The sequence below is a fragment of the Neocloeon triangulifer genome, unplaced genomic scaffold, assembly GCF_031216515.1.
Source record: "Neocloeon triangulifer isolate White Clay Creek 2 clone unplaced genomic scaffold, ASM3121651v1 ptg000022l, whole genome shotgun sequence".
NCBI classification, from domain to species: Eukaryota; Metazoa; Arthropoda; class Insecta; order Ephemeroptera; family Baetidae; genus Neocloeon; species Neocloeon triangulifer.
The window spans coordinates 3,452,464-3,478,548 of record NW_026775562.1 but is presented as its reverse complement, the minus strand read 5'-3'; the positions used below and the strand labels follow the sequence as shown (position 1 = coordinate 3,478,548).

General features: G+C 38.2%; 6 protein-coding genes across 11 annotated transcripts; 4 read left to right on the top strand and 2 right to left on the bottom strand.

Annotated features, from left to right (window-relative positions):
- The first annotated feature begins 361 nt into the window (after positions 1-361).
- LOC132204627 (synaptic vesicular amine transporter-like) lies at positions 362-2,472 on the top strand. Its single transcript, XM_059633249.1, has 10 exons — positions 362-449; positions 504-719; positions 902-985; positions 1,041-1,226; positions 1,284-1,327; positions 1,535-1,732; positions 1,784-1,927; positions 2,016-2,205; positions 2,260-2,399; positions 2,461-2,472. Exons 1-10 carry the CDS (start codon positions 362-364, stop codon positions 2,470-2,472), a joined length of 1,302 nt encoding a protein of 433 aa, XP_059489232.1.
- A 1,191-nt stretch (positions 2,473-3,663) lies between these two features.
- Positions 3,664-6,270, top strand: LOC132204184 (trichohyalin-like). The gene is made up of 6 exons (XM_059632521.1): positions 3,664-3,872; positions 3,928-4,001; positions 4,060-5,609; positions 5,665-5,898; positions 5,960-5,991; positions 6,055-6,270. Exons 1-6 carry the CDS (start codon positions 3,709-3,711, stop codon positions 6,119-6,121), a joined length of 2,121 nt encoding a protein of 706 aa, XP_059488504.1. The 5' UTR covers positions 3,664-3,708; the 3' UTR covers positions 6,122-6,270.
- A 65-nt stretch (positions 6,271-6,335) lies between these two features.
- On the bottom strand, positions 6,336-9,989 carry LOC132204185 (SH3 domain-containing kinase-binding protein 1-like). Of its 2 annotated transcripts, none has more exons than XM_059632522.1 (8): positions 9,831-9,989; positions 9,338-9,645; positions 9,226-9,283; positions 9,083-9,169; positions 8,515-8,763; positions 7,336-7,817; positions 7,007-7,279; positions 6,336-6,784 (listed from the first exon to the last, which is right to left on the bottom strand). In XM_059632522.1, the coding sequence occupies exons 1-8, from the start codon at positions 9,832-9,834 to the stop codon at positions 6,644-6,646; spliced, it is 1,602 nt and encodes a 533-aa protein (XP_059488505.1). In that variant the 5' UTR covers positions 9,835-9,989; the 3' UTR covers positions 6,336-6,643. The 2 variants fall into 2 exon arrangements, with proteins under 2 accessions (XP_059488505.1, XP_059488506.1); XM_059632523.1 differs by having other exon boundaries at positions 6,337-6,784; positions 7,019-7,279.
- A 218-nt stretch (positions 9,990-10,207) lies between these two features.
- On the top strand, positions 10,208-11,552 carry LOC132204187 (charged multivesicular body protein 2b). The gene is made up of 6 exons (XM_059632524.1): positions 10,208-10,430; positions 10,557-10,648; positions 10,702-10,818; positions 10,879-11,059; positions 11,119-11,225; positions 11,289-11,552. The coding sequence occupies exons 1-6, from the start codon at positions 10,400-10,402 to the stop codon at positions 11,382-11,384; spliced, it is 624 nt and encodes a 207-aa protein (XP_059488507.1). The 5' UTR covers positions 10,208-10,399; the 3' UTR covers positions 11,385-11,552.
- LOC132204183 (centrosomal protein of 97 kDa) lies at positions 11,540-16,417 on the bottom strand. 3 transcript variants are annotated; one of them, XM_059632518.1, is made up of 16 exons: positions 16,286-16,417; positions 15,800-15,873; positions 15,568-15,737; positions 15,356-15,514; positions 15,201-15,302; positions 14,948-15,144; positions 14,808-14,891; positions 14,439-14,755; positions 14,252-14,385; positions 13,961-14,127; positions 13,683-13,907; positions 13,435-13,634; positions 13,136-13,383; positions 12,951-13,070; positions 12,735-12,902; positions 11,540-12,587 (listed from the first exon to the last, which is right to left on the bottom strand). In XM_059632518.1, exons 2-16 carry the CDS (start codon positions 15,807-15,809, stop codon positions 12,291-12,293), a joined length of 2,598 nt encoding a protein of 865 aa, XP_059488501.1. In that variant the 5' UTR covers positions 15,810-15,873; positions 16,286-16,417; the 3' UTR covers positions 11,540-12,290. The 3 variants fall into 3 exon arrangements, with proteins under 3 accessions (XP_059488501.1, XP_059488502.1, XP_059488503.1); XM_059632519.1 differs by having other exon boundaries at positions 13,435-13,631; XM_059632520.1 differs by lacking the exons at positions 15,356-15,514; positions 15,800-15,873; positions 16,286-16,417 and having other exon boundaries at positions 15,201-15,330; positions 15,568-15,709.
- Positions 16,418-17,380: 963 nt separating this feature from the next.
- On the top strand, positions 17,381-25,859 carry LOC132204487 (glutamine--fructose-6-phosphate aminotransferase [isomerizing] 2-like). Of its 3 annotated transcripts, XM_059633013.1 has the most exons (14): positions 17,381-17,624; positions 20,114-20,221; positions 20,285-20,374; positions 20,675-20,988; positions 21,415-21,556; positions 21,912-21,923; positions 22,184-22,210; positions 22,645-22,823; positions 23,052-23,374; positions 23,800-24,160; positions 24,749-24,904; positions 24,967-25,095; positions 25,204-25,338; positions 25,407-25,859. In XM_059633013.1, the coding sequence occupies exons 1-14, from the start codon at positions 17,618-17,620 to the stop codon at positions 25,515-25,517; spliced, it is 2,094 nt and encodes a 697-aa protein (XP_059488996.1). In that variant the 5' UTR covers positions 17,381-17,617; the 3' UTR covers positions 25,518-25,859. The 3 variants fall into 3 exon arrangements, with proteins under 3 accessions (XP_059488996.1, XP_059488997.1, XP_059488998.1); XM_059633014.1 differs by lacking the exon at positions 21,912-21,923 and having other exon boundaries at positions 17,382-17,624; XM_059633015.1 differs by lacking the exons at positions 21,912-21,923; positions 22,184-22,210 and having other exon boundaries at positions 17,382-17,624.
- The last annotated feature ends 226 nt before the right edge of the window (positions 25,860-26,085 follow it).

Here is a 26,085-nt window from a genome sequence, read left to right as displayed (position 1 = left end):
AAAGGAGAACAAAGGGACAAGCAGAGTTTTTCTAAAACAGTCAAAATAAAAATTAAACCTTCAAAATCTTCTTAGTTTTTCCTCAATTTTTTTTTCTTAATATTGCAATATTTATATATGAAATTAATTATTATAGAATCAGAAAATTTTCATTAAAATCGGAGTTTGATTTTTTTACGGCAGGAAATCCTTGAAACATCTGTGCCCTATTCTGTGTGCGTTTATTGGATTAAAACTCGATTATCCGCGCTGGTGGATTGAACGAGCGAGTCTCTCCGGTGGTGCGGAGGCGGCATCTGCGCCACAACTGATAGCGGCCGACGCGGGGGCGTCGCGATTTTGCACTAACCTGTGGCTCGCCATGGAGTTGAGTTCGAGCGAAAAGTTCTCCTTGGTCGCCGTCGTCTACCTCGCCTTCTTGCTCGACAACGTTCTGCTCACCGTTGTTGGTAATTATTAAAAATTAAAAAAAAAATTATTGCCCAATGTGGTGAAATTTGCAGTTCCAATCATCCCCGACTTTTTGTACTCGATCGACTCCGTCGGCGGCCACGTGTTGTTACCGAGCGATGCCGAAAACTCCAAAGTGGCCCTTTTGCTTTCCTCCAAAGCGCTGGTTCAACTTTTCGCCAACCCTGCTTTGGGCTTCCTGATAACCCGAATTGGCTACCAACTACCTCTTCTGCTCGGCACCATCATGCTGTTTCTAGTCTCCTTAGGTAAATTAAAATATATTTTAACAAAATAATTTATATCAAATTAAAAAAAAAACTTTTGTTACTTTCTTATTTTATAAATATTCAATATTTATAATAATTAAAAATAAAAGTTTCAGCTGAGAAGTCCCATTTTTAAAAATTTTTAATTATAATTTTTTTTTAATAATAATCTTTTTGGACAGTTTTTGCTGTGGCTGATGATTATTTTTGGCTGTTTACTGCAAGAAGTCTGCACGGCCTCGCCTCAGCCAGTATTGCCGTTGCGGGTATTTATTTATTTTTTTAATTTTTAGAACAATTAACATGGTTTTTAAAATTTAGGAATGTGTGGGATTGCCGAGTCTTTTTCCGAGGAGAAGGAACGAAGCAAAATGATGGGTCTGGTGTTGGGCAGCATGGCATTAGGGGTGCTTTTGGGCTACCCCCTCGGCGCCGTTTTGTACGATCTGCTGTCCAGAAAGTCAGCCCCTTTTCTCCTAGTCGCTTTTCTCTCCGTCGTTTGCATAAGTCAATTAATTAGAAGGAAAAAATAAGCAAAATTTATTATTTCATCTATATTTTCAGTATGTCAATGCAGACGTCTGGATTTGTCAGTCGATAGCTTAAAGGTTTGCCAAACTTGTTTAATTTTGTTAATTTTCCTAATTTCCTTGAATAAAAAAAAATATACTAGAAAAAATAATTTAAAAAAATTAATGCGTCAATTTTAACTTTTAATTCAGTTTATAGGCACAAATTTAATATGTTTTTTTCTAAAAATAAAATTTATTGAACTGTTTTATTTTTGCAAATTTTAATATAAAATTTCAACACAGCTTGCCTGTTCCGAACTTTGTCTCCAAATACGGACAGGCTACGACGACGATGAAGACGAAAATGAGTCAGGAATTATGCAAATGCTCAGCCAAAAATGCATTTTGTTGTCGGCTGGTTCGATTCTCATCAGCACCTCAGCCATGGCAGTCCTCGAGCCCTGTTTGCCTCTCTGGCTCATGGAAACCATCAAACCAAAAGTATTTGTATAATAAATTATTTGCTGGAAGAGATAAAAATTTTCCTTGCAGAAGTGGCAGCTGGGGACGGTGTTTATCCCGGACAGTTTGGGTTACTTGATCGGCACGAATTTCTTCGGTTCACTCGCATATAAATTCGGATACGGATTTTTAGCCCTGGCCGCGATGTTCCTCGTCGGCGTGTGCGCCTTTTTGGTAAAATCATAAAACGCCTGCTATTCAATTCGTTATGCAACCTGCTCGGCGCACGAGTTGAGCTGTTTGCCTACATTTAAATTTTCAGGTGTCGTTCGCCAAAACCGTGCTGGAGCTGACGATTCCTCATTTCGGGCTCGGTCTTGGAATCGGTGTCGTGGACGCAACCATGGTGCCCTTGATGGCCCAGTTCGTTGACCTTTCGACCTCTTCCAAGGCCCAGTACGGACCAGTGTACGCCCTTCAACAAGGCGCCGTCTGCCTTGCTTACTTTTTTGGTAAAAATAATAATTTTATTGATGAAATAAAGATTAAATTCTTTTCCAATTCAGGACCGATTGTTGGAAGTCTGGGAGTTAACTCGGTTGGCTTTCCAGTGCTGATGGGATTGATTGGCACGGCCAATTTGTGCTACTGCGTATTTCTGCCACAACTAGGAATGTCTGAGAGCACAGCAAAGTACCAAAGACAGGCAAGTGTCGCTTTCTAATTTCGAATAAAGAAACAAATGAAACAAAATTTAAACTCCACAGGTGCTGAATTAGAATCGCAGGTGCTCCTAAGAGGACGGAAGAAGCGCAAACAATTAAATGAAATTTAAAAAATTACTGAAAATAATGTGACGTTCCATAATCCCTTTTATTATTATTCGCAAAAGAAACCAAAAATTACTGTGCGTGTATGTGTAGATAATAAATAAAGAAGTTGAAAATAATTAATGTAAAAAATTTTCATTAACCAAAGAGGACCCAAGAGAACAAAAACATATTTAAATATAAATTATATGAAGTATATAATAAAATCGCCAGGACGAGTCAAATGAATATTAAATAATAAATATAAATGACTCAGACTTAAAAAATTGAACTCTTTTCGGCAGTTCAGATTTAGATACATTTTTTTTAGTAATTGTATTTCTTAAATATTATGATTGCAACATTAAATAAATAACTATATGTTCACGTAGAAGAGATTTTCACTATTTCCCGCTCTATTTATATCAAGGAAAAAGTATGGGACCTGCTGATAACTCAGCTCATTGCACCAAATAAATTGAAAACGATCTACAAGTAATCGATTTAACACGAAACTTTCTGGCACAGATGCTACTCGAAATTGCTCTTCATTCACTGATTTAATCACCAGATCCTTGTGAATGGGCAGAATCGGTGTTTCAAATTTGATTATTCTGTGCCGTTAAACCGTTGACGTCATTCGCCACAGTAAAAAGTTGGGAATATCATTCAGATTTTATTTTAAAAAAAGGAGGGAGTTCATCAAGTGGCGATTCTAAAAAAGAGGTACATCCGAATTAATGAAAAATTCACGAATAAAAAAAATTAAAATTGAATGGTTTAAAAAGAGGAAAAGAAATGTAGTTTTCGAATAATTTTTAGATATAAAAAAGAGCAAAATAAAACAACTTTTCTTTTTCATCGTAAAAACTAATGCTTTAAATTAAAGAAAATAACTTCGCCAATTTGACTTTTTTAAATTTTCTCGAATGAATGAAATTGAACAATGAATGGGGCCGATATTTTCTGCCATAATTCAATCGAAGCTACGTCACACTCTCCCTTCCGCGACGCTGAAGAAGGGTTAGCGCGCACGCCAGTGGTCTGGAAATGGGTGGTAATGGAATCGGAATTGGATTTGCACCCTTAGCCACCCACGAACGCGGCATCTCGTCCTATAAATCGGCAGCGCCTCGCTCCTTCCAACCACAGTCGATCAGCAGCAGCTACTGAAGACACAGACTGACCCACTGCTCTCTCTCCAAGATGCGACGCACCAGACTAAAAATTCTTCCCTCTCGCTCTCGCCTGGCCCTAGGCTTTCTGCTCCTATATTTGACCGGTTTGGCTTTCGCTGAGCTTCAGGGCGAGACCCCTGAGGACCACGACTTCATCACCTCCGAGGACCGAACTATACTATACGAATCAAGGTATTTAATTTTAATAAAATAATGTTAAATTTTTAAATTTCTTTCAATTCAAAAGGTCCAAAAATGTTGACGAACAACAAAGGCGCCGATTTGGTGATTCGAGGATTGATGCAAGGAGAACAGACCAAAGTGAGATTTGGAAAAAAAATTCACTTTGTTAAATAATTATTTTTAACATTTGATGTAGGAAACTCAAGGATGGACCGGATGGATCGAAACACTAGGTTAGATGAAAGGGAAGATATCCGTGGCCTGGCCAGAGCCGACCGAGGCGTAGACCGTCGGGACGTTCGCCGATTCGATGACGTCCGAGCGGACAGACGCCTTGAACAAAGAGAATCTCGTTGGGAAGACACACTCCGAAGGTCTGCTGAAAACGAGAGGCGCGACATTTCCGACCGAAATGTCCGACGTGAAGGCTCAAGAACTGTCCGACTCACCTCTGAGGAGAGAGATGCCCGAGTGTCTAGGAGGGACCAAAGGACTCTCAGCCGACGAGAAGCTCCGCAGGAGAATGTCCGAGACGCTCGACTTATCAGGGACGCCAGGGCCGTCCGACGGGACACTTCAGACGCTCGAGTTGAAGAGAGAAGATTTGCCCGAGCAGGCGAGAGGAAGGCTAGGGAGGAATCAACTCGTCTTGAAAGTCGTGAAGATCGTCTGGACAACCGCCGAGCTGATGTCCGATCTCTTGACAGTCGAAGGGACAATCGCAGAAATGAACGTCTCGCAACTCGTCACAATGAGCGTCTGGACAGGCGCACTGCTGAAGTCCGGGACGAAGTTCGTTCCATGGACAGTCGTAGGGAAGAACGCCTGGACAGTCGCAGAGCAGATGTGCGGGACGAAGTTCGCTCTCTGGACAGTCGCAGAGTTGAACGTCTGGAAAACCGCCGAGCTGGTGTCAGATCTCTTGACAGTCGAAGGGAAGAACGTCTGGACAGGCGAGCTGCTGAAGTTCGAGATCGTTCACTGGACAGTCGTAGGGAAAAACGCCTGGACAGTCGCAGAGTAGAAGTTCGGGACGAAGTTCGTTCCCCGGCCAGTCGCAGGGAAGAGCGTCTGGACAACCGCCGAGCTGAAGCCCGTTCTCTGGACAGTCGTAGGGAAACACGCCTGGAAAATCGCCGTGCTGATGTCCGAGATGAAATTCGTTTGCTCAACAATCGCAGAATTGAACGTCTGGACAGTCGCAGAGCAGAAGTTCGTTCCCTGGACAGTCGAAGGGAAGAACGCTTGGACGGTCGTCGCACTGAGGTCCGTTCTCTTGACAATCGTAGAGAAGAACGTCTGGAAAATCGCCGTGAGGAGCGTCTGGACACACAAAGGGATGTCGCCAGAGACGTAATCCGCTCCCGAACACTGTCCGAAAGATCTTCCAGTGACGTCCGTGATGAATCCAGGCTCAGGGAAAATAGGAGACGCGAAAATCGCCGGGACACTCGTGATGAAGCTCAAAGGGAATCTCGTCTGGACGCCAGAGACCAGACCAGACGAGAGGAATCTCGCATTCGAGACCAGACTGAGCGAGACAGCCGTCGGGACACCCGCTTGGACAATAAAGAGATCAGAGTCCGCGACGCCGTCCGTCGAGATTCTCGTCTCGCTCTGCGCGAATCCAGAATGGACTCTCGCCGAGACACCAGGGAGGAGAGAGAGTTGTCCCGTTCTGAGAGGCGCCTCGAAAGGGAAGTTGGAGATGCTGAGCGAAGGACAACAAGACGAGAGATTCGCGAGGCAAGTATTTTTTATGTTAAAATTAATTAAATGTAAAATATTTTTTTTAATTTAGGAGCGCGATGGAGAATCAAATATTGTGAGGTTGGATGAAATAACTGAGACTGAGCGAAACTCTGTGAACTACCTGGGAACTGAAATGGCAAAGTCTCGTCGCACGTCTTTTGAATCTGATGGGTTCGGAATAGAAAAAATGCAGAAATCCAACAACTACGTTAAGTTTGCTCTGAATACCTTGACTGGACTTTACTTGCTGTCAGTACTTGCTTCTGCCAACAAAAAAGAAGAGGTAAAATCTAATCTACTGCAATTTATAATTCTTTCATACCATTTTACTTTCAAAATTCCAGTCATGCTTCATGGACAAATTTAAACTGGCAAAGTAAGTAGAATTTTCTATATCATGCTAAAATTCACCAGTGATAAACTAATATTTTTGTTTCAGCTTATCCATGGAAACCGTAGCGACAACTGCAATTGCGGCGGGCCTTGCCATATCTGCGGTGTATTAATCTCTAGATTACTCTCCCAGCATTCGTATAAACCAAAAATGTTTCCTGATTATCAAAGAGTTAAACGCACTTCATACTATGTAGAAAATGCACCTAGAACAAGTATTGTAATCAACACTAGCACACAAATTAAAATATATTATATGCAATGATAAGCCTGTTTTTATATTCATAACCCTCTTTCAAAAAATGGCAAAAATTAAAATTTTGTTTGCAGAATAAATTTTTATTCTAATTAAAGTTTTTCTTTTTAAGTCCAAATTGGAAATTTTCATATAATAAAAGACATTAAATTTAAAGTATTATTGCTCACTTTAAATACTGGTTTACTTGGAATGTGCAATTAAAAATATGAAATTACATGACACTCTTTTTTTATTTACAGCCTTCCATGTTGCAAGCCATTATAGGGAGATCGGCGTATTCAAGTTTCCTCTCTTTTAAGTTTTTCGTTTAAAAAAATGCAAAAGAGCAAATAATAATTCATTGTTAAAAAAAATCGATTATAAGATATATCTTAGTTTAAATTTGCACCACGCGACTGGAAAGTCGCTCAACCTCCTCCTCTAGCCTCAGTCGGTTTCTCGTTTCATCGCGCAGGGCTGCGGCCAGCTTCTTCACAGTCTCTTCCAACTCCTTGACTCGTTCCTCCAACGACAACGGCTAGAGCACCATCATTAATTAGAAAAGAGAAAACACAAATTTAGGGCAGGAAAATATATAAGTAAAGAAGTAGTCAAAGCAATATACACTGTGTGTTCAAAGCAACATTGAGCAAAAAAAAAAAAACGAACACCAAGACAAGAGAGAAGAGACGTGCATGAGAAAAGTGATGACAGACAGAAGCGGCAATTTGTTTTGTGCTGTGTGCAGCTACTCCAGTACCTTTAGGCTCACTTTTTTTAAATCGGCAATCTTGGGCGCTTCAGCCTTCGGGACTTCTGCTTTAGGAGCTTCAAATTTGACGGGTTCGGGCTTGGGGATTTCTGGCTTAGGAATGTTTTCGACGACAGGCGATCGCTTCTCAGCAACCGGCTTGTCCGGAATTTTCAACTCTTCGGCCAGTGGTGACTTGCGAGGACTGGTTGGTGGCGCCGGTGCAGACAACGCCAGACCGAATGAAGCAGGACGAGGCTTGGCAGGAGGAGGTTTCTTCACCTGAAATTTGATCGAAATTTAGAAAAAAGAATTATTTAATTAATTCAAATTGGTACCTGACTGACCGCCCCCTTGAGCTCCTGCATGAAAGGCGCCTTCTTTAAATCCAGCTTCTGGGGCTTCAGCTCCATGTCCGGAACAGGTTTGACTTCATCGACAGCGTCGTCTTCCGCTTCATCATCGTTGGAGTCTCCGTGGCCGTTCTGCTTCAGCACGGTGGAGGGCGGCCTTCGCTTGGGGGCCTTTGGTCTCTCCGGCTGCTGAAGGAGGTCGCCTCTCTGGACACTGTCGAAGTCATTCGAAGCCCGGGACTTTTCAATGACGGGAATTTTGCTTTCGACTGCGGCTGGAGGCGTGAATTTGTGCTCAAAGGGAGGAATGATTTTCGGTTCTGGAATGGTTTGTTTGGGTTCGGGTGCGGGAGCTTTGTTGTCGGTCTTCTTCAGCTCGTTGGAAATAGATTGTGCGTCTTGGGGTGGCGGAGCCTTGGGCTTTTTGGGCAGCAACGGCGGCGTTTTGGACAGTGCTGAAGACTTATCTGCAAATTAGAATTCATAATTTACAAGAAAAAAATATTAAAAATCAGAAATATTGAACAGTGAACACTAGAGTTATTATTTCTGTGTCCATTTTGACAAGCGAATAAAAATGAATACAATGCAACTTCAAATGAAGGATCAGGAGAAGAGGGAATCACATGGTTTTACGACCCTGCTTCCCCTCTACATCCACTCAGCATTGATAACCTTGATAGCAACTTGCCAATAGAAAAATTGAGGTTTATTTGAGCAGCAAATATTTAACCTGACTATTTGTACTAGCCTAATTTGATATAGCCACACACAAAAATAAAAACATTGCTGACAAATCAATTTGAAAGAATATTTTTATTTCATATAAATTACTCAGTATTGAATCAAAAGTTGTGTACCAAAATTGTTTCAATACATAACTACGTAATAAAAAATCAAATTTCCAAAATGAATATTTAAGCTTTACCTAATGAAACTCCAATAAGTGGCAAAATTTATACTATTTTATTTATTTGCCTTGCTGCCCTTGCTACAAATTGTTTGCCAGCAAAAAAAGTAAATAAAAACCGTAAAAATATTTGGCTAGGAAACCAATTATTCAAATCCATTTTATATTTTTAACCAAATAACAAGAATGCAGTGCAAATTTCAATATTTACAATGTTACTTTAACTATGATTCTTCATTTAAAGTGGATCTCACCTTCAATAGTGGGCTCCGGAGCTGGTTTTTTGGTGTCGGAAATCTTTTTCCGAAGGGAGGACGAGTCGCTTTTGATGAGCTCGACGAAGTTGTCAGGAAACACACCCACTTTGCCTTTCAGTTCGCCCTTCCACCAGCCTTTTTCAAGCGTGTCTTTGCTGAGAATGGTGATAATGTCACCCACTTCCAGATTAAGCTCGTCGTTGTTTACTGCTTTGTACGTGAACGTCGCGCGGCACGTCTCCATCACTGCAAATTTAAAAACAATAGCTCAACTTAGTTTTGAAACCAAACAAGTCTCATCGGATGGTAAAATGACTTGTTGATTTTATATTTTGCTTATCTCTTATGCACCATAATGCACAAGTATTGAGAAGATAAAAATTCAAAGATAAAGATCAGGGAAAAATTAATTAAATTTCGCTTCAAACACGAAATAAAATTTAAGATTGAATTATACAAGATAAGCTGTTTGATGGTTAAAAAAAGGAGTTTCTTTTTTAAATTAACAGGATCAAACTATTCCTAAAGTTTAAATTTTTTAGATTTTATAAGATTAAATATTTACCTAAAATCTTACTGGGTGCTTTTTGACTCAGGATTGGCGACTTTTTCTTTTCCATGTTCTCCTTCTTGGCTTCCAATTTGGGTGGAGCTGAAGATTGATTATGATTAATGTCTGTTGCAGAAGATTAAATCTTTTTATCTTACAATCAATCTTCTTTGGCTCAGGAAGCACTTTGACAAAGTTCGAAGGAAAAACCCCGACCTAATAAAAATTAAATCAAAATTTCAGCAAATAAGCCATAATTTTTTCAAAAACCTTTTCTCCGAGCTTTCCTTTCCACCATCCCTCTTCGACCTCGTCCAAGATCTCGATTTCCTGGTCGACCAGCAACTCGAGTTCGTCCGAGTTGGCGGGGTTGTAGTTGAAGAGGACGATGCATTTCCGCCGGTCCTTTTTCTCCAGCACCCTGACGAAGTTGTCTGGAAAGACCCCTTTGCGGCCGTTGAGCATTCCGGACCACCAGCCGCCCTCCTGTTGAACGATGTTCTGGATGATGTCACCCTTGTTCAGGGTAAGCTCGTCCGGCTGCTCGGCCTTGTAGTTGAACTCCACAATAGCCTCAACTAGAAAAAGCAAAGCCGCATATTATATATTCACTGGCATAGAGAAGTAGTTCCTCCTTAAAAATTCAAAGCCACAGGAGTGCCGCACTGCGCCTCCAAGACGGAAAATAGCAAATTTTGTCGTGCCGATTGCGAGCGGAAAAGCTTCGGAATTGTTGTAGGACTTTTCAAGTGAAAAATCTTACCCATTTTTCAGATCCCTTTCCGTCCAGACATAAAGATTTAGTGGAAAAGCTCACAGGAAATAAATTACATTACAACACACAAGTCATAGGCGTGATGTTGATAGTGCTTTCGCGGCGTTGTTGCCAGTGTTCTACTCGGGTGGTTCCTGGTGGTTTTCGGGTGGAGTTTTGGAAAGGAGTTTAAATATGCCCTTAAGCTAATAAAAAATTCACAGTTCATATCTTAATTTGAAGTATTAAATTATGTAAAAGCACAAATTAACCCTCGTTTTATTCAATTTAAGTGTGTAAAAATGCGATTTAAATCAGAAATTTGTAGAATTTACAGTTCATATGTGTGAAATTTCCGTGTACTACCCACTCATAGCGTCAGAACCCTTTGTTGACATTTGCATTAGTCTCTTTTCGCCGTTGCCTTTTTTTCCTCATAAGATCCTCGCTAGCCGAGCCTGTTCCTTTGAAGAATATTTTCACGATTAATCATTTTATTATCCTCCCTCTTCTCTGCTCCTAATCAAAAGACAAACAAATTAAACCGCGGCCTTCGTTGAGTCATACGAGTCGGCACAATGAATTTCTTTTCAAAGCCAACTCTCAAAGGTAAAGGAGATTAAAAATTAATTTTTTGCTCAGCTCCTCACTTCTAGGTCACGTGAATCTTTGAATCTTTTTTACAAATTAATTAATACCAATTCTTCTTAATTTAATTTCTTCCTAAAATTTTAGAGGAGATGCGTGAGAATGACAAAGCTCTGCGTCAAGTGGGACGGAGTCTGGACAGAGACTTGAATCAGCTCGATCGAGAAGAAAATAAATTGGTAAATTTATTAAACATTTTTATTTTAAAACCAATTATAATTTTTTTTTATAGAAAGCTGACATTAAAAAGGCTGCCAGAGATGGGGACAAAACAACCTGCACAGTTCTTGCCAAGCAGCTTGTCCAACTCAGGAAACAAAAACAGAAAAATCTTCTTGCCAAGGGAAAGGTTTGCAAGAAATTTTAATTTTTCCACAGATTATGTCACAGATTTTTTTTATGTATCCAGGTGATGTCTGTCGGTGTCCATGCCAAAACTATGGCTGCGAATGTGAAAGTGGCTGGTGCCCTGAAGACCACAACGAAGACCATGGCCAATATGAACAAAGTTCTGAACCCGCAGAAAATTGCCCACGACGTCAAGGAATTTGAAAAGAATGCCATGATGATGGGAATGACTGACGAATTAGGTTTGATGATAAAAATTAGAATTTCGGATTTTTATAATATCAATAATTACGAATTTTAGTTAACGATACCTTGGATGACATTCTTGCCGGCTCTGATGAAGAAGAGGAATCAGACCGAGTGGTTAGCCAGGTTTTGGATGAAATTGGCATTGAGCTTTCTGGAAAGGTACGCTGGTTCATATTTTTGTGAAAGAAAACAAATTTTAAAACCTCAATTCTCATTCGATAGATCTCTCGAGCTCCCGCTGCTCCTGCACATGATCTCAATGAGAAACTGCCGTCTGCGGACGAGCTAGAAGCTCAGTTGAACAAATTGCGCAGCTAAATTATCAAGACTAATTAACCAAATCTGCAGGCTGTGTTGCTACAAATTAAGTGCGTAATGTGTAATTATTAATTTAACCTTTTTCAAATATTCGATGCAATGGTGGATTTTTTCAATACATAAAAATGTGACCTTCTGATTTAAACAAAATAAAATTTTGCTTTTAAATTTGTTTATTATTTGCATCATAGCGTGGCTGTCATGGCAAACAGGAACATAAAAATGGCTTGCGTCTGATCACAATAATTATGACATTAACTGTGACATTCAATGTCTAACAATAAGTCTGTGCCATTTTGTGACAAACAATTTGAGTTCTACTTTAAGCTTAAAAGAATCTCGCGTTTGACTACAAACAAAACTACCTATGAATTTCTAAAAATGCAATAAATCACAACTAGGTGCTCCACAAAGGTACACTTTACATAACCATCCTGGAATAGAGCCCGACTTCCGCAACTAACGGCCAAATCTCAACATACAGACACTTGCTGGTTTTCCCTGACAATTTGTGTCTACGTCAAAAACTACATGGGTTGTTTTTAATAATACACTCTTAACTATAACAAGCTAAGAGGAACTTTGGCCAGCCAGTTTACTTAAAAATCTTATTATCTCTAAATTTAAAAACTTGTAACTGAGAGCTCGACGGCTAACTTTGGCACGCACAGCTACGACGAGAGCTCCCAAATTTATTTATTTAAATTATCTCTGCCAATATGCATCTAATTACTTATTTTTAAAGCAACAAGGGCCAATAGTTCCCTGGAAAACACAAATTCAACAACTAGCTGGATGCATAAATAGTTTGCTGAAGCCACGATCACAACTCGCGAGTTTTTCATTTATCTCAAAGTGCAAAATTACTTTAAAATAATACGTCAGATCAATATTCTGTACATAAGATCATTCTGGATTTGACGACGCCTCGAGGCGTTTGTTCAGCGACAATTTTGCTTTGAGGACAGCAGTGTTGATCAACGACTCCACGAATGAGCCGGCAAACTGCTTGACAGGCTCCACCGACAGTGGCTCCAAAGGGGCAGAGGTCGAGTTGAAAATGGGAAGGTACGACGGCCGCTGTTTGCTCTTCGCGTGGCGAATGTCAAGCAAGTGTTGGTCTGGCTTCGGAGACGGTTTTTCCTCTGCCTCTTCAGCAGGTTCCGGCGAGGCTGACTTGATCACTTGAACTGGGATGCTTGGCTACAAAATTTAAAAAGAAACAAATTATAAAATAATAGTGGTTCTGAATTCAAAATAATTAAAATCTAAATACCAAAATCAATTCTCGAAAACCTATAAACAACAAATATCTAAGAACTGAAATCCGTTAAATCATCTAATGCTTACAATGGGTGACGGTGGGTTTTGAGGCGCTTGTGAGATCTGAGGAGGCAGGGAATGGCATTGCAAGACACTCATGCTCTCCTCGACATGTACAAATCCCGAAGTGTTGGCAGCACAAAGTGTCGTCATGCACTGGACAACACTCTCCAAAGAAGTTTGGAGTTGCTGGACCTATAGAACTGAAGTAGTAAAAATTACACAAAATTTAAACTAATGTACCTGTTCTTGAAGTTGGGCACAAGTTTTGGTCAGGTCAGCCACGGCGCTGGATTCGTTGGGTTTGACGCTGAAATTCCGCATTGGCGTTTGAGGCGTTCTGGGCGACTGCAAGCCTTGGACCTGACAAAATGATTTTTTCTCATTAGTGTAAGCTTGTTTGAGCATTTCAAGGAGTAAAAATATACCTCTTTCCACAGCGATTTTATGGCTTCCATTTGCAAGAGCCGCAGGCGCCGTTCAACTTGCAAGGCAGCTTTAGCACTGTTGAGTTCTTTTGACAACATACGGACGTGGTCGTCTTGCCGGCTCGCTTGGATTTCCTTCTTCACACTTTTCACTTTGGAGCACAAATTGCGGACACGGTAACCGCGCCAGATCTTCTGAATTGTTGTGGCAGCTTTGTTTTGTTTTGCTTTAGCGTCAATTTGGTTTTCTATATTAAAAAATTTAATTATCTTGATTTGAAAGAAACTAAATAGGATACCTTTGAGGGCAGTGCATCTAGCATTCTCTTTGTGCTTTCTTGCAGAGGCAAGGTTCTGAATAGTCTCCAGTTTAGAAATGGACATTTCTGAATCTTCGTCGCTGCTGTCAATTCTCTGTTGCTCCCGTTTTGCTTTGGGTCCCAATTTGAAAGGCGCTGTTCGAGTCGATTCAGTTTTGCTTGAGTAAGTAGTTTTCCTGCTTTTAAAAATATTGGTACTAGTAAAAAATGAATTAAAAATAATTTACTTGTGTGGAAGTTTCTGTGCGCTTGGAATTTCGCTCGCTTTGCTGCTTTTGCTGTTAGCTGTGGGTCTGCTGAGCCTAGACGCGCCTGGAGAGTGATTAGCAGAATTTAGAGTTGCCGGAACAGATTTTGTGCTGCTCGAAGTCTTGAGTTCGTTCATTTTGGCCCCGTTTACTTTTGGTTTCTGGTGTAATGGGCTGCCAGGTAAGTGGCGGGCAGTGGCGGGCCTGAATGAACAACTTCGATTAAAAAAAAGTTAAAATTATGAAACAGATATTACCTATAGTCGGGACTCATTATGGTTTCAGGAACAGGTACTAATTTTGAAGCTGCTTTCAAAGGACTGTTTGACTCGCAAAGTTGGTTTGGTCTCACTGCCTCTCCTGAATCGCCAAACATGTTCGGATCCAAACTGCGGGACATGAGACTCTCTTTGTTGTTTGTATTCTGGAATTAAATATAACAAAGAATAAAAAAAATTGTTTTAATAAGAAAATTGTAAAAGTGAAATTTTATTAAAAACAATTATAATAAATGAAGGAAATTTTTTGGTAGTTTATTTAAAACTTACAAGAATGACGGCGTCAGCACTGGCCGTCATTATGTCGTTTGTAGGAGCATAAAGGGTTACAGGCAACTCAACAGTGTAAGAGGAGCTCATAAGTGGCGAGTTAGTTCCGCTGAAATTATGCCGCTCCCAGGAAGCTGTAAAAAAGTTTTAATTTTACTACGCCCATAGAAATTTGCATCTTTAATACCAGGACTGCGTTGGCGTGGAGACGAGTTTCGCAAACGACTGTGCTGTGAAAGGGCAGGACTCGAAGACGCCGATTTTGGTTTGCGAGGGGGCGAACTGACCCTGGTTGGGGCAACAGAGCCTGAGGTCTCTTCCCACAACTGCCTCTGGTGCTGCTGGGCCTTGCTCAAAATCAGCATGAGCTTCTGCTCGTCCTGGCTGCTCAACTTTTCATCCGACAATGGACATACGGAGGCAAGATATTCAACAAGGGCCGCCTGTTCTCCAACGTGGAACTGCCTGCCTCTGCCTTGCGAATACAACCACTCGGCTTTTAAACTGAAAGAAAATAATTTAAGAGTCAGAAAACAAATTGAAATCAATTTTCCACCTTTCTTTGGCTCCAACCATGTAGTCGTCAATAGTGCGAAGAGACATGCACCAGTTTATTAGGAACGGCCGATGATCGAAGCCTCTGAAAATATTTAAAAAAAATGAAGTTTAAACTAAAAATATTTACTGGAAAATTACATTGATTTTCCAGTCATGGAAACGCAGGGGTTGTTGGCAATGGTGATGGACTCCAAACTGGTCAAATTGCTCAAGTAGGAAATTTCATTGAGATCAGCAATTAAGTTGTTGGCCAGGGTGAGGACCTTCAGGGAGTTCGGCAAGTGACACGAACCAAACTTCAGGGTGGTCAGTTGGTTGTCGTGCATTTTCAAAACCTAAAAGACAATAATTTTTATTTTATATAAATAAAAACAACAAGACTCTTTATTACCTGCAGATTTTTCAATGGACTCAAGTCGGACACCCCCTTGAGTAAATTTTCCGAGACATCGATGAATTCGAGAGCAACGTTGGTGTGGATAGATTCCAGTTGCTGCAGACGATGACAAAATTGAGGCTTTCTGGAATTAATCATAATTTATCTACCTTGATGTTGTTCCCCGCAAGTGAGAGCCAGTGAAGGTTAGTCAGGTTTCTCAAGCCTTCGATTGTTACGATGCCGTTTTTGGAAAGGTTAAGCCGCGTTAGATTGGTTAGTCGGGACACGCCGTACATTCGGACAAGCTTGTTATTTACAGCTGAGAGCTAAAAATTTCATTTTAATTAGTTTGTTAATAAAAAATAATTTCTATTTGTACGCAAATGAGCTGGGTTAGGTGGTCGAGGTTCTCGATTCGTTGGAAACTGTTGCCGTCGAGGATCAAACTCGTAATTTCTGGATTCTTAAACAGATCTTTTGATATTTTCTTAAGGCCTTGATTGCTGAGATTCAACTCTCCGTAGTTGTCCTGGAATTCGTTTCCGTCTTCTAGAAAAATGAAATATTATTGTTTAAAATTTGGAATGAAAATTTATATAATTTCGTTTTACCAGCTTCCATGGTTGAATTTTTTCTTCAAGCTCGGCGTAAAAATTTACATCTCAGAAATCTCCTTCATAACTGCCTGAAATTAAAGCATGAAATGATATTATTCAAAAATTCCACATAAAACTAGTCGGGATGCGCACTTGCATTTTTGCTTAGTAATTATTTTTGAAGGCTTTATACAAACACACAGATCTAGATTTTTGATACAGCACGTCCGTGAATTAATTCAAAGTAATTACACAAGTTCAATTAAATTATTGTAAAAAAAATTTTAAAATGGATTAATGCTCAATTAGGTGCCAATTTTTGATCAAAACAATGATTATCATTCAGAAAATGAAGCATAGAGAAAAAAAAATTGAAAAAAAACTCGCAACAAGCCGCGCGTCAAAAGGTGGTTCTTCTGTGACGAACCGAGCGTCGAAGTGACAGAAAAAACGTGCGTCCGAAGCAAAAATGCAAGGCGTCCGACGCGAATTCGCACTCACCTCGGCACCACGCGTGGAAGTTGATCGGCCGAGCATTCGAAATTGCTTTTCGTCCGACCGTTCGAGCGAGCCAATTTTCGTTTTCTGTCTATTTACGCACCACACCTCTTTTCCGTGATCGCAGGTCTCAGGGCGACCAATCACGGAGCGCCTTTCAACCAATCAGAACGCGACTTGCATGCTGACGTCACGAGCGTTCAAGATTGGGCGCGATGGACGAGCACGCGAGACGAGAGATGGGCGAATTCGCGGAATCCAAAAGAGAATTGACGGTCGTAAAAGAAACGAAATTTAGATTACGCGATAGAGAACGTAGAGTAAATATTTATGACAGGGGCTAGCATGACTATTGACGTGAACCATTTAAACTCCGAGTGAGTTTTATGACTACAAAAAGCAATGAAAATAATACATAATATTATGTCCTATAGCTTGCAATTTTCAGTTGATTGTTGTTAATCGCGTTTATTTTTTCTTTGGTCCATTTATCTTTTTATATCATGCAGGGAAATATTTTGTATTTTTACTGCCGATGTACCTAAAAAAAAAAAAAAAAATTGGAATTAATTTTCAAAGATGTTCAACGATTTTGTTTAAGAAATTCAAAATAAAGACTTTGGCTTGATAAAGGAAACAACATAAAAAGAAAAGTGTTAAAAAAACATACAAAGATTTTATTGGATTTTATTAATAACAAATCAAAAAAGGAAAAATTAGGTATAAAAATTGTAGCAGCCTAGATAAAATCATTATTAAAACCTAATTTGACAAAATTACCAAAGAAATGTAGAAGAAATAAAAATTTAATTTACATATTAATTATTCAAGATATAATTTTTTATGGTTTTTTATTAAAGGTCAAAAAGAATTAAAACTTATATTATTGTCTATTATTTATTTTTTTTTTTATTCGATAATTCCTAATATTTAGATTCTTTTTTTTATCTAATGGCTATTTTCTGCTATTTTCAATCTTTCCAGTTCATTCCATCGAACATTAAAAAAAATTCCCGTGCAGGTCTCCGTCGGCAGTCGATGGAGCGACAGTCGCGCAGAGGCGAGCGCATTCGAATTCGCTCATTCGCTGGCTGGGCAGTCCGAGTTTCGCCGTGGCTGCGTCCGTCCCATTCACCGCGAGTGTGCAGCAGAAGGGCAGATAAAAAGCGGCAGATTATCATGGAGTAAGTGGGCACTGGGATGGAGGGAGGCGGCCGTAAAGGGAGAGATTATAAATAGAGGTGTCCGGCATGTGGTGTGGCACTTGTCTCGCGACTCCTCTCTGTGGTTCCTGAGCTGCACCGAGACTAATCCGAAGACGACTCCAGCAAAGCCATGTGTGGTGAGTAAGGTCTAAAAAATATAGTAGCACGTCAAACCAGAGCACGCCCCCTTTGACGAGAAAGCAAGAAAGGGTTGTTCAATGAAGACGATAGGAAAATATTATTTTTTATTTGGCGCTCGGCGCTTATACACGTGGCCGTATAATAATGTTGACTTGTCAGAATTTCGTTCAACTTATCATTCGGTTTTAATCAAATGAAAAACAAAAGTTATTTCTTATTTCCTGCAGGCTTTCGAGATAAAACTCTCTTTGAACGAATAATAAATAAGAGGGGAAAATCTTAAAGAATGTAAAAAGATTGAAAAGAATTAAATTGGCATTATGATGGATGCAAATAATTTTATCAAAGAATAGTTTTCTTTTAAAGATGAGTTATTGTGGGGAAAATATCATTGATTTAATTAAAAAAATAATTATTGTGGAATTAGTGGAATAGTAATTAAACATGTTTTAAAAATAATTAAATCTTTTTATGAATTTCATTTAAAATGATAAAAATAAAAATGTTAAGATTTGACGATTTCATATAAAAATCAAAACTTTGAGCTTGAAAAGATAAAAAAATTAGACAAGCAACCTCAGAAAGCGACCCTGTGGACTTCTTGTTCTCTCAAACCAAATAAATAAATATGTTGGGTCCAAAAGAGAGTAGAAACAATTGGTAAAGTGAATAATGAAAAAAAAAATGAATTGTGAATTGTTACAGAAAATATTTGGGGGTCAATTGTCCTTCACTTTAAATTTCGGTCTAAATCTTAATTGTATTAAAAATGATGATTTAATTAAGTACAAGAATCATTTATATTTTTTCCATTTTTACTTTTAATCCTAAATATAATTAATTTAATTGAAAATAATCTCTTCTGATGAAATTTTATCAAAACTGTCGTAAGCTCATTTTTGTTTGTAAATAAGACAAAAAGAAAGCAATTCTCATTTTCAGAACAAGCCTCTTGCATTCATACCTGTATTTATTTTTTTTCTCTCTCTTAATCTCTCTGTGAGCTCTTTACCGTAAAAAGAAAGGAGAAATCGATGAAAGGGAAAGAGTCGGCAGAAAAGAAACTGGAAAACGAGCCCAACCCTGGCGCCAGTGTCATTCACCTTGAAAACAGGGCGTTTCTTCACACATGCGACAATTTAACTTTCAAAAAAAAAAATATATATCAACATGTTTTTGATTCAAACCAAAAATATCCCATATAAAGTGAAACAATAAATATTTCATTTTTTATTCTTTTTTTAGTGAAAAATAGTTTTTGCATTCCTTGGCGTCTCACGTGTCTCTTTATATACGCTCTCGATTAATATTATTGCGAGCAATTGGCGAAAGGAGCAAAAAGTTCAGCTGGGTGGAGAGAAAGCTGCTATTGAAAACAAGTTATATGGAGTTTATTCGCCGGCGCCGCCTTGCTCGCTCCGGGGACTTTTCACCTTCTTCCTGCCTGATTAGCTTTCTCCCTTCATTCATATGATACATTTTTCGACACCCAAATTTTTAATTTATGCTCCGCTGCATTTCATTATAATGACAACCCAATCGGCGACGTTACATATAATTTGAAGCGACTCAATAATAATTGGAGAGACGTGGCGATAAACACGTAGGACTTTTACACAATCTAGAAGAGAGACGACTTTAAACAATTAATTTTTATCATTTTCTAAATTTATTGGTAATTTCAAACTAAGTTTATTATTTCAAAACACTAGAAAAATTTCATAAATTTATCAATCAAAATTTAATTGAGTTTAAAATTATGAATGAAACCTTTTAAAAAATTATCATCTATCCTTCGTGGCTAATTTTATTATCTAAAAAATATCACTTTAATATTCAAGCTCCACCCCAATTAATTTTAATTGCAAGCGTGCAAAAGTGAGTTTTTATCTCGGATACCATCATATTTGATGACAGCCCACATGCATTTGAAACACTTGAAATTGCTCCATTTTCACCATGTTTATTGAAAAAAAATTGTGTGCGACAGCGCATTATTTTTTTATCAGCAGTTAACGCACTGCAAGATTAATGTCGCACTTCTTCTCTTTCGGCCCATTTTGCGTGTGTTTGCTCAGGAATCGGACGTCAATTTTTATCTCTCGCCACTTTTTGCTCTCGGCATATTTAATTAAGAAACAGGAGAGTAGCGTGTAAAATAACATAGTAATGCGTCAAGAAATAAAAATGTTTCCGCGATACAATCATTATCTCTATACCTGTCACAGACGTCTTTTCCGATTGCTTCAATAGTTGTCAAAAGAAAGCCGCCGAGACAGATCAAAACTAGATTTGAGGCTTGACATGAGTACCTTTTAATTTTTTTAGCATTTAAATTAGAAATTCGTGAGGTCGAGGAAAAGTTTCTATCATAATTTTTTTACTGCACATTTTAATTTTTAAACGTGCCTGGTTCATTAATAGTTATATTGATGCCAATCAACTTTCCCTCAAATTTGACGGCGCCTTTTTAATTTGTCCACAGGCATTTTCGCCTATCTCAACCACCTGACTCCGAAGACCAGGAAGGAAGTGTTGGACTTCCTGGTCAACGGCCTCAAAAGACTTGAGTACAGAGGATATGACTCCGCAGGTAAGAAAATTTTAAATTAAAAATAATAAGCGTTTATTATTAAAAAATATTAATTAATTTTAGGAGTTGCTGTCGACTCGGCCGATGGAAATAATATGGCCATTATCAAAAAGAGCGGAAAGGTGCAGGCTTTGGAAGATGAAATCAACTCTTGTAAGTTTAGTAACTATTTTGCAAAAGAAAGAAATTCAAAAATAATAAATTTGTATGAAAGGTAAAATTTTTTTATTAGAAACTTTAAATTGTGCTCGATTTTTTAAATTGAAGTAAACAAATTGTAGCAGAGAATTTTTTAATAAAATTAAATTGATAATTAAAATTAATTCACATTTTGTTTGAAAAAAAAACTTTCTTATTCTAACAATGAAAGAAAATATGAAGGAATCGAAGTAAATTGTTTTATTTTAAGGTTTCATTTAAAATAATATTGATTTTTAATTAAATATTGAACAGTGGCTTCCAGTTTGGCTTTCGACACAATAATGGACTGTCACGTGGGCATTGCCCACACTCGCTGGGCCACTCACGGAGTTCCCAATGCCCAGAACGCTCACCCTCAGCGTTCCGACACGGAAAACACCTTCTGCTTGGTGCACAACGGCATCATCACCAACTACAAGGACATCAAGTTGTTCCTGGCCAAGAAGGGCTACACTTTTGAATCGGACACGGACACCGAAATCATCGCCAAGTTGATGCTGCACATCTACAAGTCCCACCCTCAAAACACCTTCCAGGAAATCGTCGAACAATGCATTCAGCAACTGGTAATTTTTTAAAGAATTTTTATTTATTTTTGTAGTTATTTTCAGTCAGTTTTTAACGTTAAATAATTGAATCTTTTTTAGAAGAATTTTTACAAAATTTGTTTTGATTGTGAATTTATTTGTCCATTTTTTTTTGAACTCAAAATTTAAACTCTTTTAAAACAACAATTCTTTTTTTGTAAATTTTTGTATTTAGTTCTCTGAGCTTTCATTAATTTTAATAATGTAAAAATTACAAATTTTATAACGATGGATGTAAAATTTGATTAAAACTTAATTAAAAAATGAAAAAATATTAATTATATTTTCAAAAGTAAATAATATTTCAATTTTAATTTTCGCAACCCTCAGAATTCCCGTATTTTGCACATTTCTGAGCTAACTATTTTAATTTCACGTAATTTTTTAATTATTATTATTATTTAGGAAGGAGCTTTTGCCGTTTGCTTCAAGAGCAAATTGTTCCCTGGCGAGTGCGTGGCGTCGCGTCGTGGAAGCCCCTTGTTGGTCGCCATCAAGACCAAAACTCGTCTAGCCACCGACCACATTCCCATTCTCTACGGCAAAGGTATGTCGCAAATAAAAAATTAATAAAAATGCCCCCTGCCTTAATAAAATTATTGGCTAGAAATATATTATATGCGCACCTCTGATTTAGGCCAGAGTAAAAATAATTCCATTCAAAACGTTTCTCTCTCTTTCTCTTTCAATGCTCTCGAAAATCAGGTCACATGTCAAGTTATTTGGGTGAGTTCGGGATTCTCTTAATTTATATTGCACGAGATTTAACGAAATGGAGAGTGTGTTTGGTGCATTTTAGGAGATTTTTCACTAATTTTGTGTGTTTTTTCCCTTTTTCTTGTGCCTGCTCGTCTCTTGTCTGTTTGTTTGTCGTCATCTTTACTCTCTTTCAACCCCTGCAGAAAGTCGAACAGGTACTTCTTCCTTTTGTGTTTTTCTTTATAAATGGAAAGAAATTATGTTTTTCTTTGAAAAAAATTAAAGCAAAGAAAGATGATTTTGATATACAAATTTTCACACTTTTCTTTCTAACACTTTCATACTTTCGGCATGATAACCAAACAAAATTGAACTTTTATAATTAAAAAAAAGTTTAAATGCGTGCTTTGAAGATTTGATTATTGTATTAATTCAATATATGTTTGTGCCCCCTTTGCAAACCTGCAAACTTTAGATCCAGCTGAGGCCAAGGCAAAAACAGGTATTCAGCGAATTCTTTTTTTTTCATTTCGCTTCTGCCCACATTGTGCTTTTTGCCTATTTTTCACATTTATAACATTGTTTGCTTTGAATGTATGGGCCTTTTTATCTGTTCTGCGCTTTGTTATGACGAGAATGTGCAAATTGGATCGAAGGAGGAAATTTATAAAAGTGGAGGTCGGTGGAGGTCAAAAATTTTCAGCTTAAATGCCGGTGATCGTCTCAAAATAATGATCTGCTTATAAAATTTTAAACAAAAATCGCTCAAAGAAAAACTAAAATTAAAAATAAATTTGTACAGAAATAATTCAAAATTGGTTTAAAAGGGATGGAAATTTTATTATTTAATTTTGTAAATAGTCAAATTCTAACCCTGAGCGATTTTTGTGCCGACTTCAAGGTGATCCTCAAGATTAAAAATCGATTTTTTAATAGATTTCAGACCTCACGGTGGGCCTGCGACCAACGAAACTTTGACTGCCGCTTCCTTGATGCCACGCACACCTTCCACGGCTGAATTCCAGCCGATGGAGGAGGACAAGCAGGTCGAGTATTTCTTCGCCTCGGACGCCAGCGCCGTCATCGAACACACCAACAGAGTCATCTTTTTGGAGGTGAGTTGATAAAATGAAAAGAATATTTAAAAAATTTCGAATAAAAAATTCATAATCGTTGTTTTTTACAATATGAAAAAAAATCAGGTTTTTCTTGTTATTCAAGTTTTTATGATTAAAAAATTCTAAATTTATCAAGAATGAAAAGCATTTTTTTTTAAATTCACCTTCAAATATAAATAAATATCCAATCTTTTCTGCAATTCTGATTAATTTTCTTCTTCTCAGGATGATGATGTGGCCGCAGTGAAAGATGGCACCCTGACCATTCACCGCATTCGACGCAACCTGGACGACCCGCACGCCCGCGAGATCACCACAATCAAGATGGAAATCCAGCAGATCATGAAGGGCAACTACAACTCGTTCATGCAGAAGGAAATTTTCGAGCAGCCCGAGTCTGTGGTCAACACCATGAGAGGAAGGATGAACTTCGAGGGGCAGTCCATCATCCTGGGCGGCATCAAGGACTACATTCCTGAGATCAAGCGGTGCAGGAGGTTGATGCTGATCGCTTGCGGCACTTCTTACCACAGCGCTGTAGCCACAAGGTATATAAAAAAATTTAAATTTCCATAAAATCAACCAATTTTAATAACTTTCTCATGTGGTTCTAATTTAATATATTTAAAAATAGATGCAAAATTAAAAGGTCACCAGGGTCATTTATCAAAATAATGTGACCTGACCTCTATGTGAGGTACGTAGTTCAAAAGAAAAAGTCACAAGGATAACCTTTTGTCAATAGTTATTCCTAATAAAAACAATATTTTTAACTCCACGTAAGTTAAAAATCAATTTTTAAAATTTAAATTTAGATTATAAAAATTTGTGATTTCTTTCAAAAAGCAATTTTTCCCACCTAAACTTAAAAAAATTCCTATAAAACTAAAAATCTTCCCTGTTCTTTTCTCTCTTGATTTTTTATTTTTATTTAAAAAAAAACTTTCACCTTATAAAATTTTTGTGAATTTAGGCAGCTGCTGGAGGAGTTGACCGAGTTGCCAGTGATGGTGGAACTTGCGTCCGACTTCCTGGACCGCAACACCCCCGTCTTCCGCGACGACGTCTGCTTCTTCATCTCGCAGTCGGGCGAAACGGCCGACACCCTGATGGCCCTGCGCTACTGCAAGAACCGCGGTGCCCTGATCGTCGGCGTCACCAACACGGTCGGCAGCTCCATTTGCAGAGAGTCGCACTGCGGCGTGCACATCAACGCCGGACCCGAGATCGGCGTCGCCTCCACCAAGGCCTACACCTCCCAGTTCATCTCGCTCGTCATGTTCGGACTGGTCATGAGCGAGGACAGGATTTCACTGCAGCAACGCAGGAAGGATGTAAGTGTGACTTTAATTTTTTTTTTAATATAAAAAAAAGCAAATTATTAATTTATTACTTCTATTAAAATAGTCAAGAAAACAGTAATTTTAATTATATTTGAAAATTTAGTTTTAACGTAAATATAATTTTTTAAGGCAATTTTTTTTAGTTATCGTGAATTAAATATTCAATGAGAGATAAATTAAAACAATTTAAAATATTTAATTGGTTAAAGAGGGATATTATTTTTATTGTGATCTGAATTTTATGGCGGTACTGATTTAAAAAAGTTAATTTTTATTTTCTTAAAAATATCAATGGAATTAGCAATAAATAATATTGTAAAAAAAGTAGCAATAAGAATGTAAAAAGTACAATTATGCAAAAAATATGAAATGCTTAATTTTAAGTCTCAATATAATAATAAATCAGTTGGCTTTTAAGTTCATAGTGGATTTAATTTTATTCATTTTGTTATTTTTTAACTGGAATTTGTTTGGTTATGCAACCAACACAAAAGATCTGCCCGACTGGTTGCATACCTCCGTACTTGCAGGGGTTCATTTGGCTGAAAACGAGTTTGAAAATACATTTTGCTTTCACAGATCATCCAAGGCCTGCGACAGCTGGAGGAGCAGATCAGAGAAGTGCTGAAGTTGGACTCGAAGGTGCAGGAGCTGGCCAAGGATCTTTACAAACACAAGTCTCTGCTCATCATGGGCAGGGGCTACAATTTTGCCACCTGCCTCGAAGGCGCATTGGTGAGTGAATCGATACTAGTTTGATCCGAATCGAGTCGAAAATAATTCATGTGTAATTTCAGAAAGTGAAAGAGTTGACGTACATGCACAGCGAGGGCATCATGGCCGGCGAGCTGAAGCATGGGCCTTTGGCGCTCGTCGACGAAACCATGCCTGTGATCATGATTGTCACTCGTGACCCCGTTTACAATGTAAGAAACTAAATTTTTCAAAAAATTTAAAAAAATTGCAAATTTTCGGTTTTTAAAGATTTTTAAGAACATTTTCTGAATTTTTCTAATTTTGTTTTATCAATTCAGAAATGCATGAATGCATTGCAACAAGTGACTGCCCGCGAAGGCCGACCAATTTTGATCTGTGAAAAGGGTGACAAGGAGACGCAAGAGTTCGCCTCCAGCATCTTGGAAGTGCCACACTCGGTTGACTGTTTGCAAGTACGTGATTTCCCCAAATTTTCATAATTTCTCTCTGAAATAACTAAAAAAAATTTCTTTTCCTTTAGGGAATTTTGACGGTGATTCCCCTGCAGCTGCTGTCCTACCACATCGCAGTCCTCAGGGGCTGCAACGTCGACTGCCCCCGAAACCTGGCCAAGAGTGTGACTGTGGAGTGAACTCGACATTTTCTTCCAAAACACGCATTTCTCTCATATCTTCCGAATCGGCACCAACATTCCCTGCTCGACATTCAATTCTTAGTCCCCTCTAGCGCTGGCTAAACTTAAAAAAATCTTATTCTTTTAATAAGTTGGAGTTTTAATTTTAAAACATATATGAAACATTGAGAATTTTATTTTCTTTTAACTGTCTTTTGTTGTGGTATAGAAGAGTTTCAAAAGCGTTCGACTACATCAAACGTGATTTTGAAATGGTTTTTATAAAGACCTCTTGGTTCAGTGTATAATGATGTAGAATTCCTAAAATGTGAATAAAGTATTTCTCTTAAAGTGTAAAAATTAATTAGTGATTTTTTTTAAATGAAACAAATATATCTAAAAAATTGTGAGAAACAAAAAAGGAGAACAAAAGACAAATTACCAAAAAAAAACCAACAGTCTTGTATTATTTTAGCAAAAATTCTTTACATTTATTTTCAATTTTTAAAAATTCCCCCACTAAGAAAGTCTGGTTTTTAAAGGACACATAACCATTTTGTGCATAATACGTTTTTCCTTACTTTTT

What these genes read in the sequence shown, in the direction of transcription:
- LOC132204627 (XM_059633249.1), top strand. Translation starts at nt 362, where the DNA reads ATGGAGTTGAGTTCGAGCGAAAAGTTCTCCTTGGTCGCCGTCGTCTAC. An exon ending in AGCCAGTATTGCCGTTGCGG is followed by an intron (nt 986 to 1,040) that starts GTATTTATTTAT and finishes TTTAAAATTTAG; the next exon opens with GAATGTGTGGGATTGCCGAG. An exon ending in CTGCCTTGCTTACTTTTTTG is followed by an intron (nt 2,206 to 2,259) that starts GTAAAAATAATA and finishes TTTCCAATTCAG; the next exon opens with GACCGATTGTTGGAAGTCTG.
- LOC132204184 (XM_059632521.1), top strand. Translation starts at nt 3,709, where the DNA reads ATGCGACGCACCAGACTAAAAATTCTTCCCTCTCGCTCTCGCCTGGCC. An exon ending in ACTATACTATACGAATCAAG is followed by an intron (nt 3,873 to 3,927) that starts GTATTTAATTTT and finishes TCAATTCAAAAG; the next exon opens with GTCCAAAAATGTTGACGAAC. An exon ending in CAAGACGAGAGATTCGCGAG is followed by an intron (nt 5,610 to 5,664) that starts GCAAGTATTTTT and finishes TTTTTAATTTAG; the next exon opens with GAGCGCGATGGAGAATCAAA.
- LOC132204185 (XM_059632522.1), bottom strand. An exon ending in AAGGAAAGCTCGGAGAAAAG is followed by an intron (nt 9,284 to 9,337) that starts GTTTTTGAAAAA and finishes AATTTTTATTAG; the next exon opens with GTCGGGGTTTTTCCTTCGAA. An exon ending in AGCACCCAGTAAGATTTTAG is followed by an intron (nt 8,764 to 9,082) that starts GTAAATATTTAA and finishes TTAAATTTGCAG; the next exon opens with TGATGGAGACGTGCCGCGCG.
- LOC132204187 (XM_059632524.1), top strand. Translation starts at nt 10,400, where the DNA reads ATGAATTTCTTTTCAAAGCCAACTCTCAAAG. An exon ending in TTCAAAGCCAACTCTCAAAG is followed by an intron (nt 10,431 to 10,556) that starts GTAAAGGAGATT and finishes CTAAAATTTTAG; the next exon opens with AGGAGATGCGTGAGAATGAC. An exon ending in ATCGAGAAGAAAATAAATTG is followed by an intron (nt 10,649 to 10,701) that starts GTAAATTTATTA and finishes TTTTTTTTATAG; the next exon opens with AAAGCTGACATTAAAAAGGC.
- LOC132204183 (XM_059632518.1), bottom strand. An exon ending in GTGCTGACGCCGTCATTCTT is followed by an intron (nt 14,128 to 14,251) that starts GTAAGTTTTAAA and finishes ATTTAATTCCAG; the next exon opens with AATACAAACAACAAAGAGAG. An exon ending in GCACAGAAACTTCCACACAA is followed by an intron (nt 13,635 to 13,682) that starts GTAAATTATTTT and finishes TATTTTTAAAAG; the next exon opens with CAGGAAAACTACTTACTCAA.
- LOC132204487 (XM_059633013.1), top strand. An exon ending in TGAGGCCAAGGCAAAAACAG is followed by an intron (nt 22,211 to 22,644) that starts GTATTCAGCGAA and finishes ATTTTTTAATAG; the next exon opens with ATTTCAGACCTCACGGTGGG. An exon ending in ACAGAGTCATCTTTTTGGAG is followed by an intron (nt 22,824 to 23,051) that starts GTGAGTTGATAA and finishes TCTTCTTCTCAG; the next exon opens with GATGATGATGTGGCCGCAGT.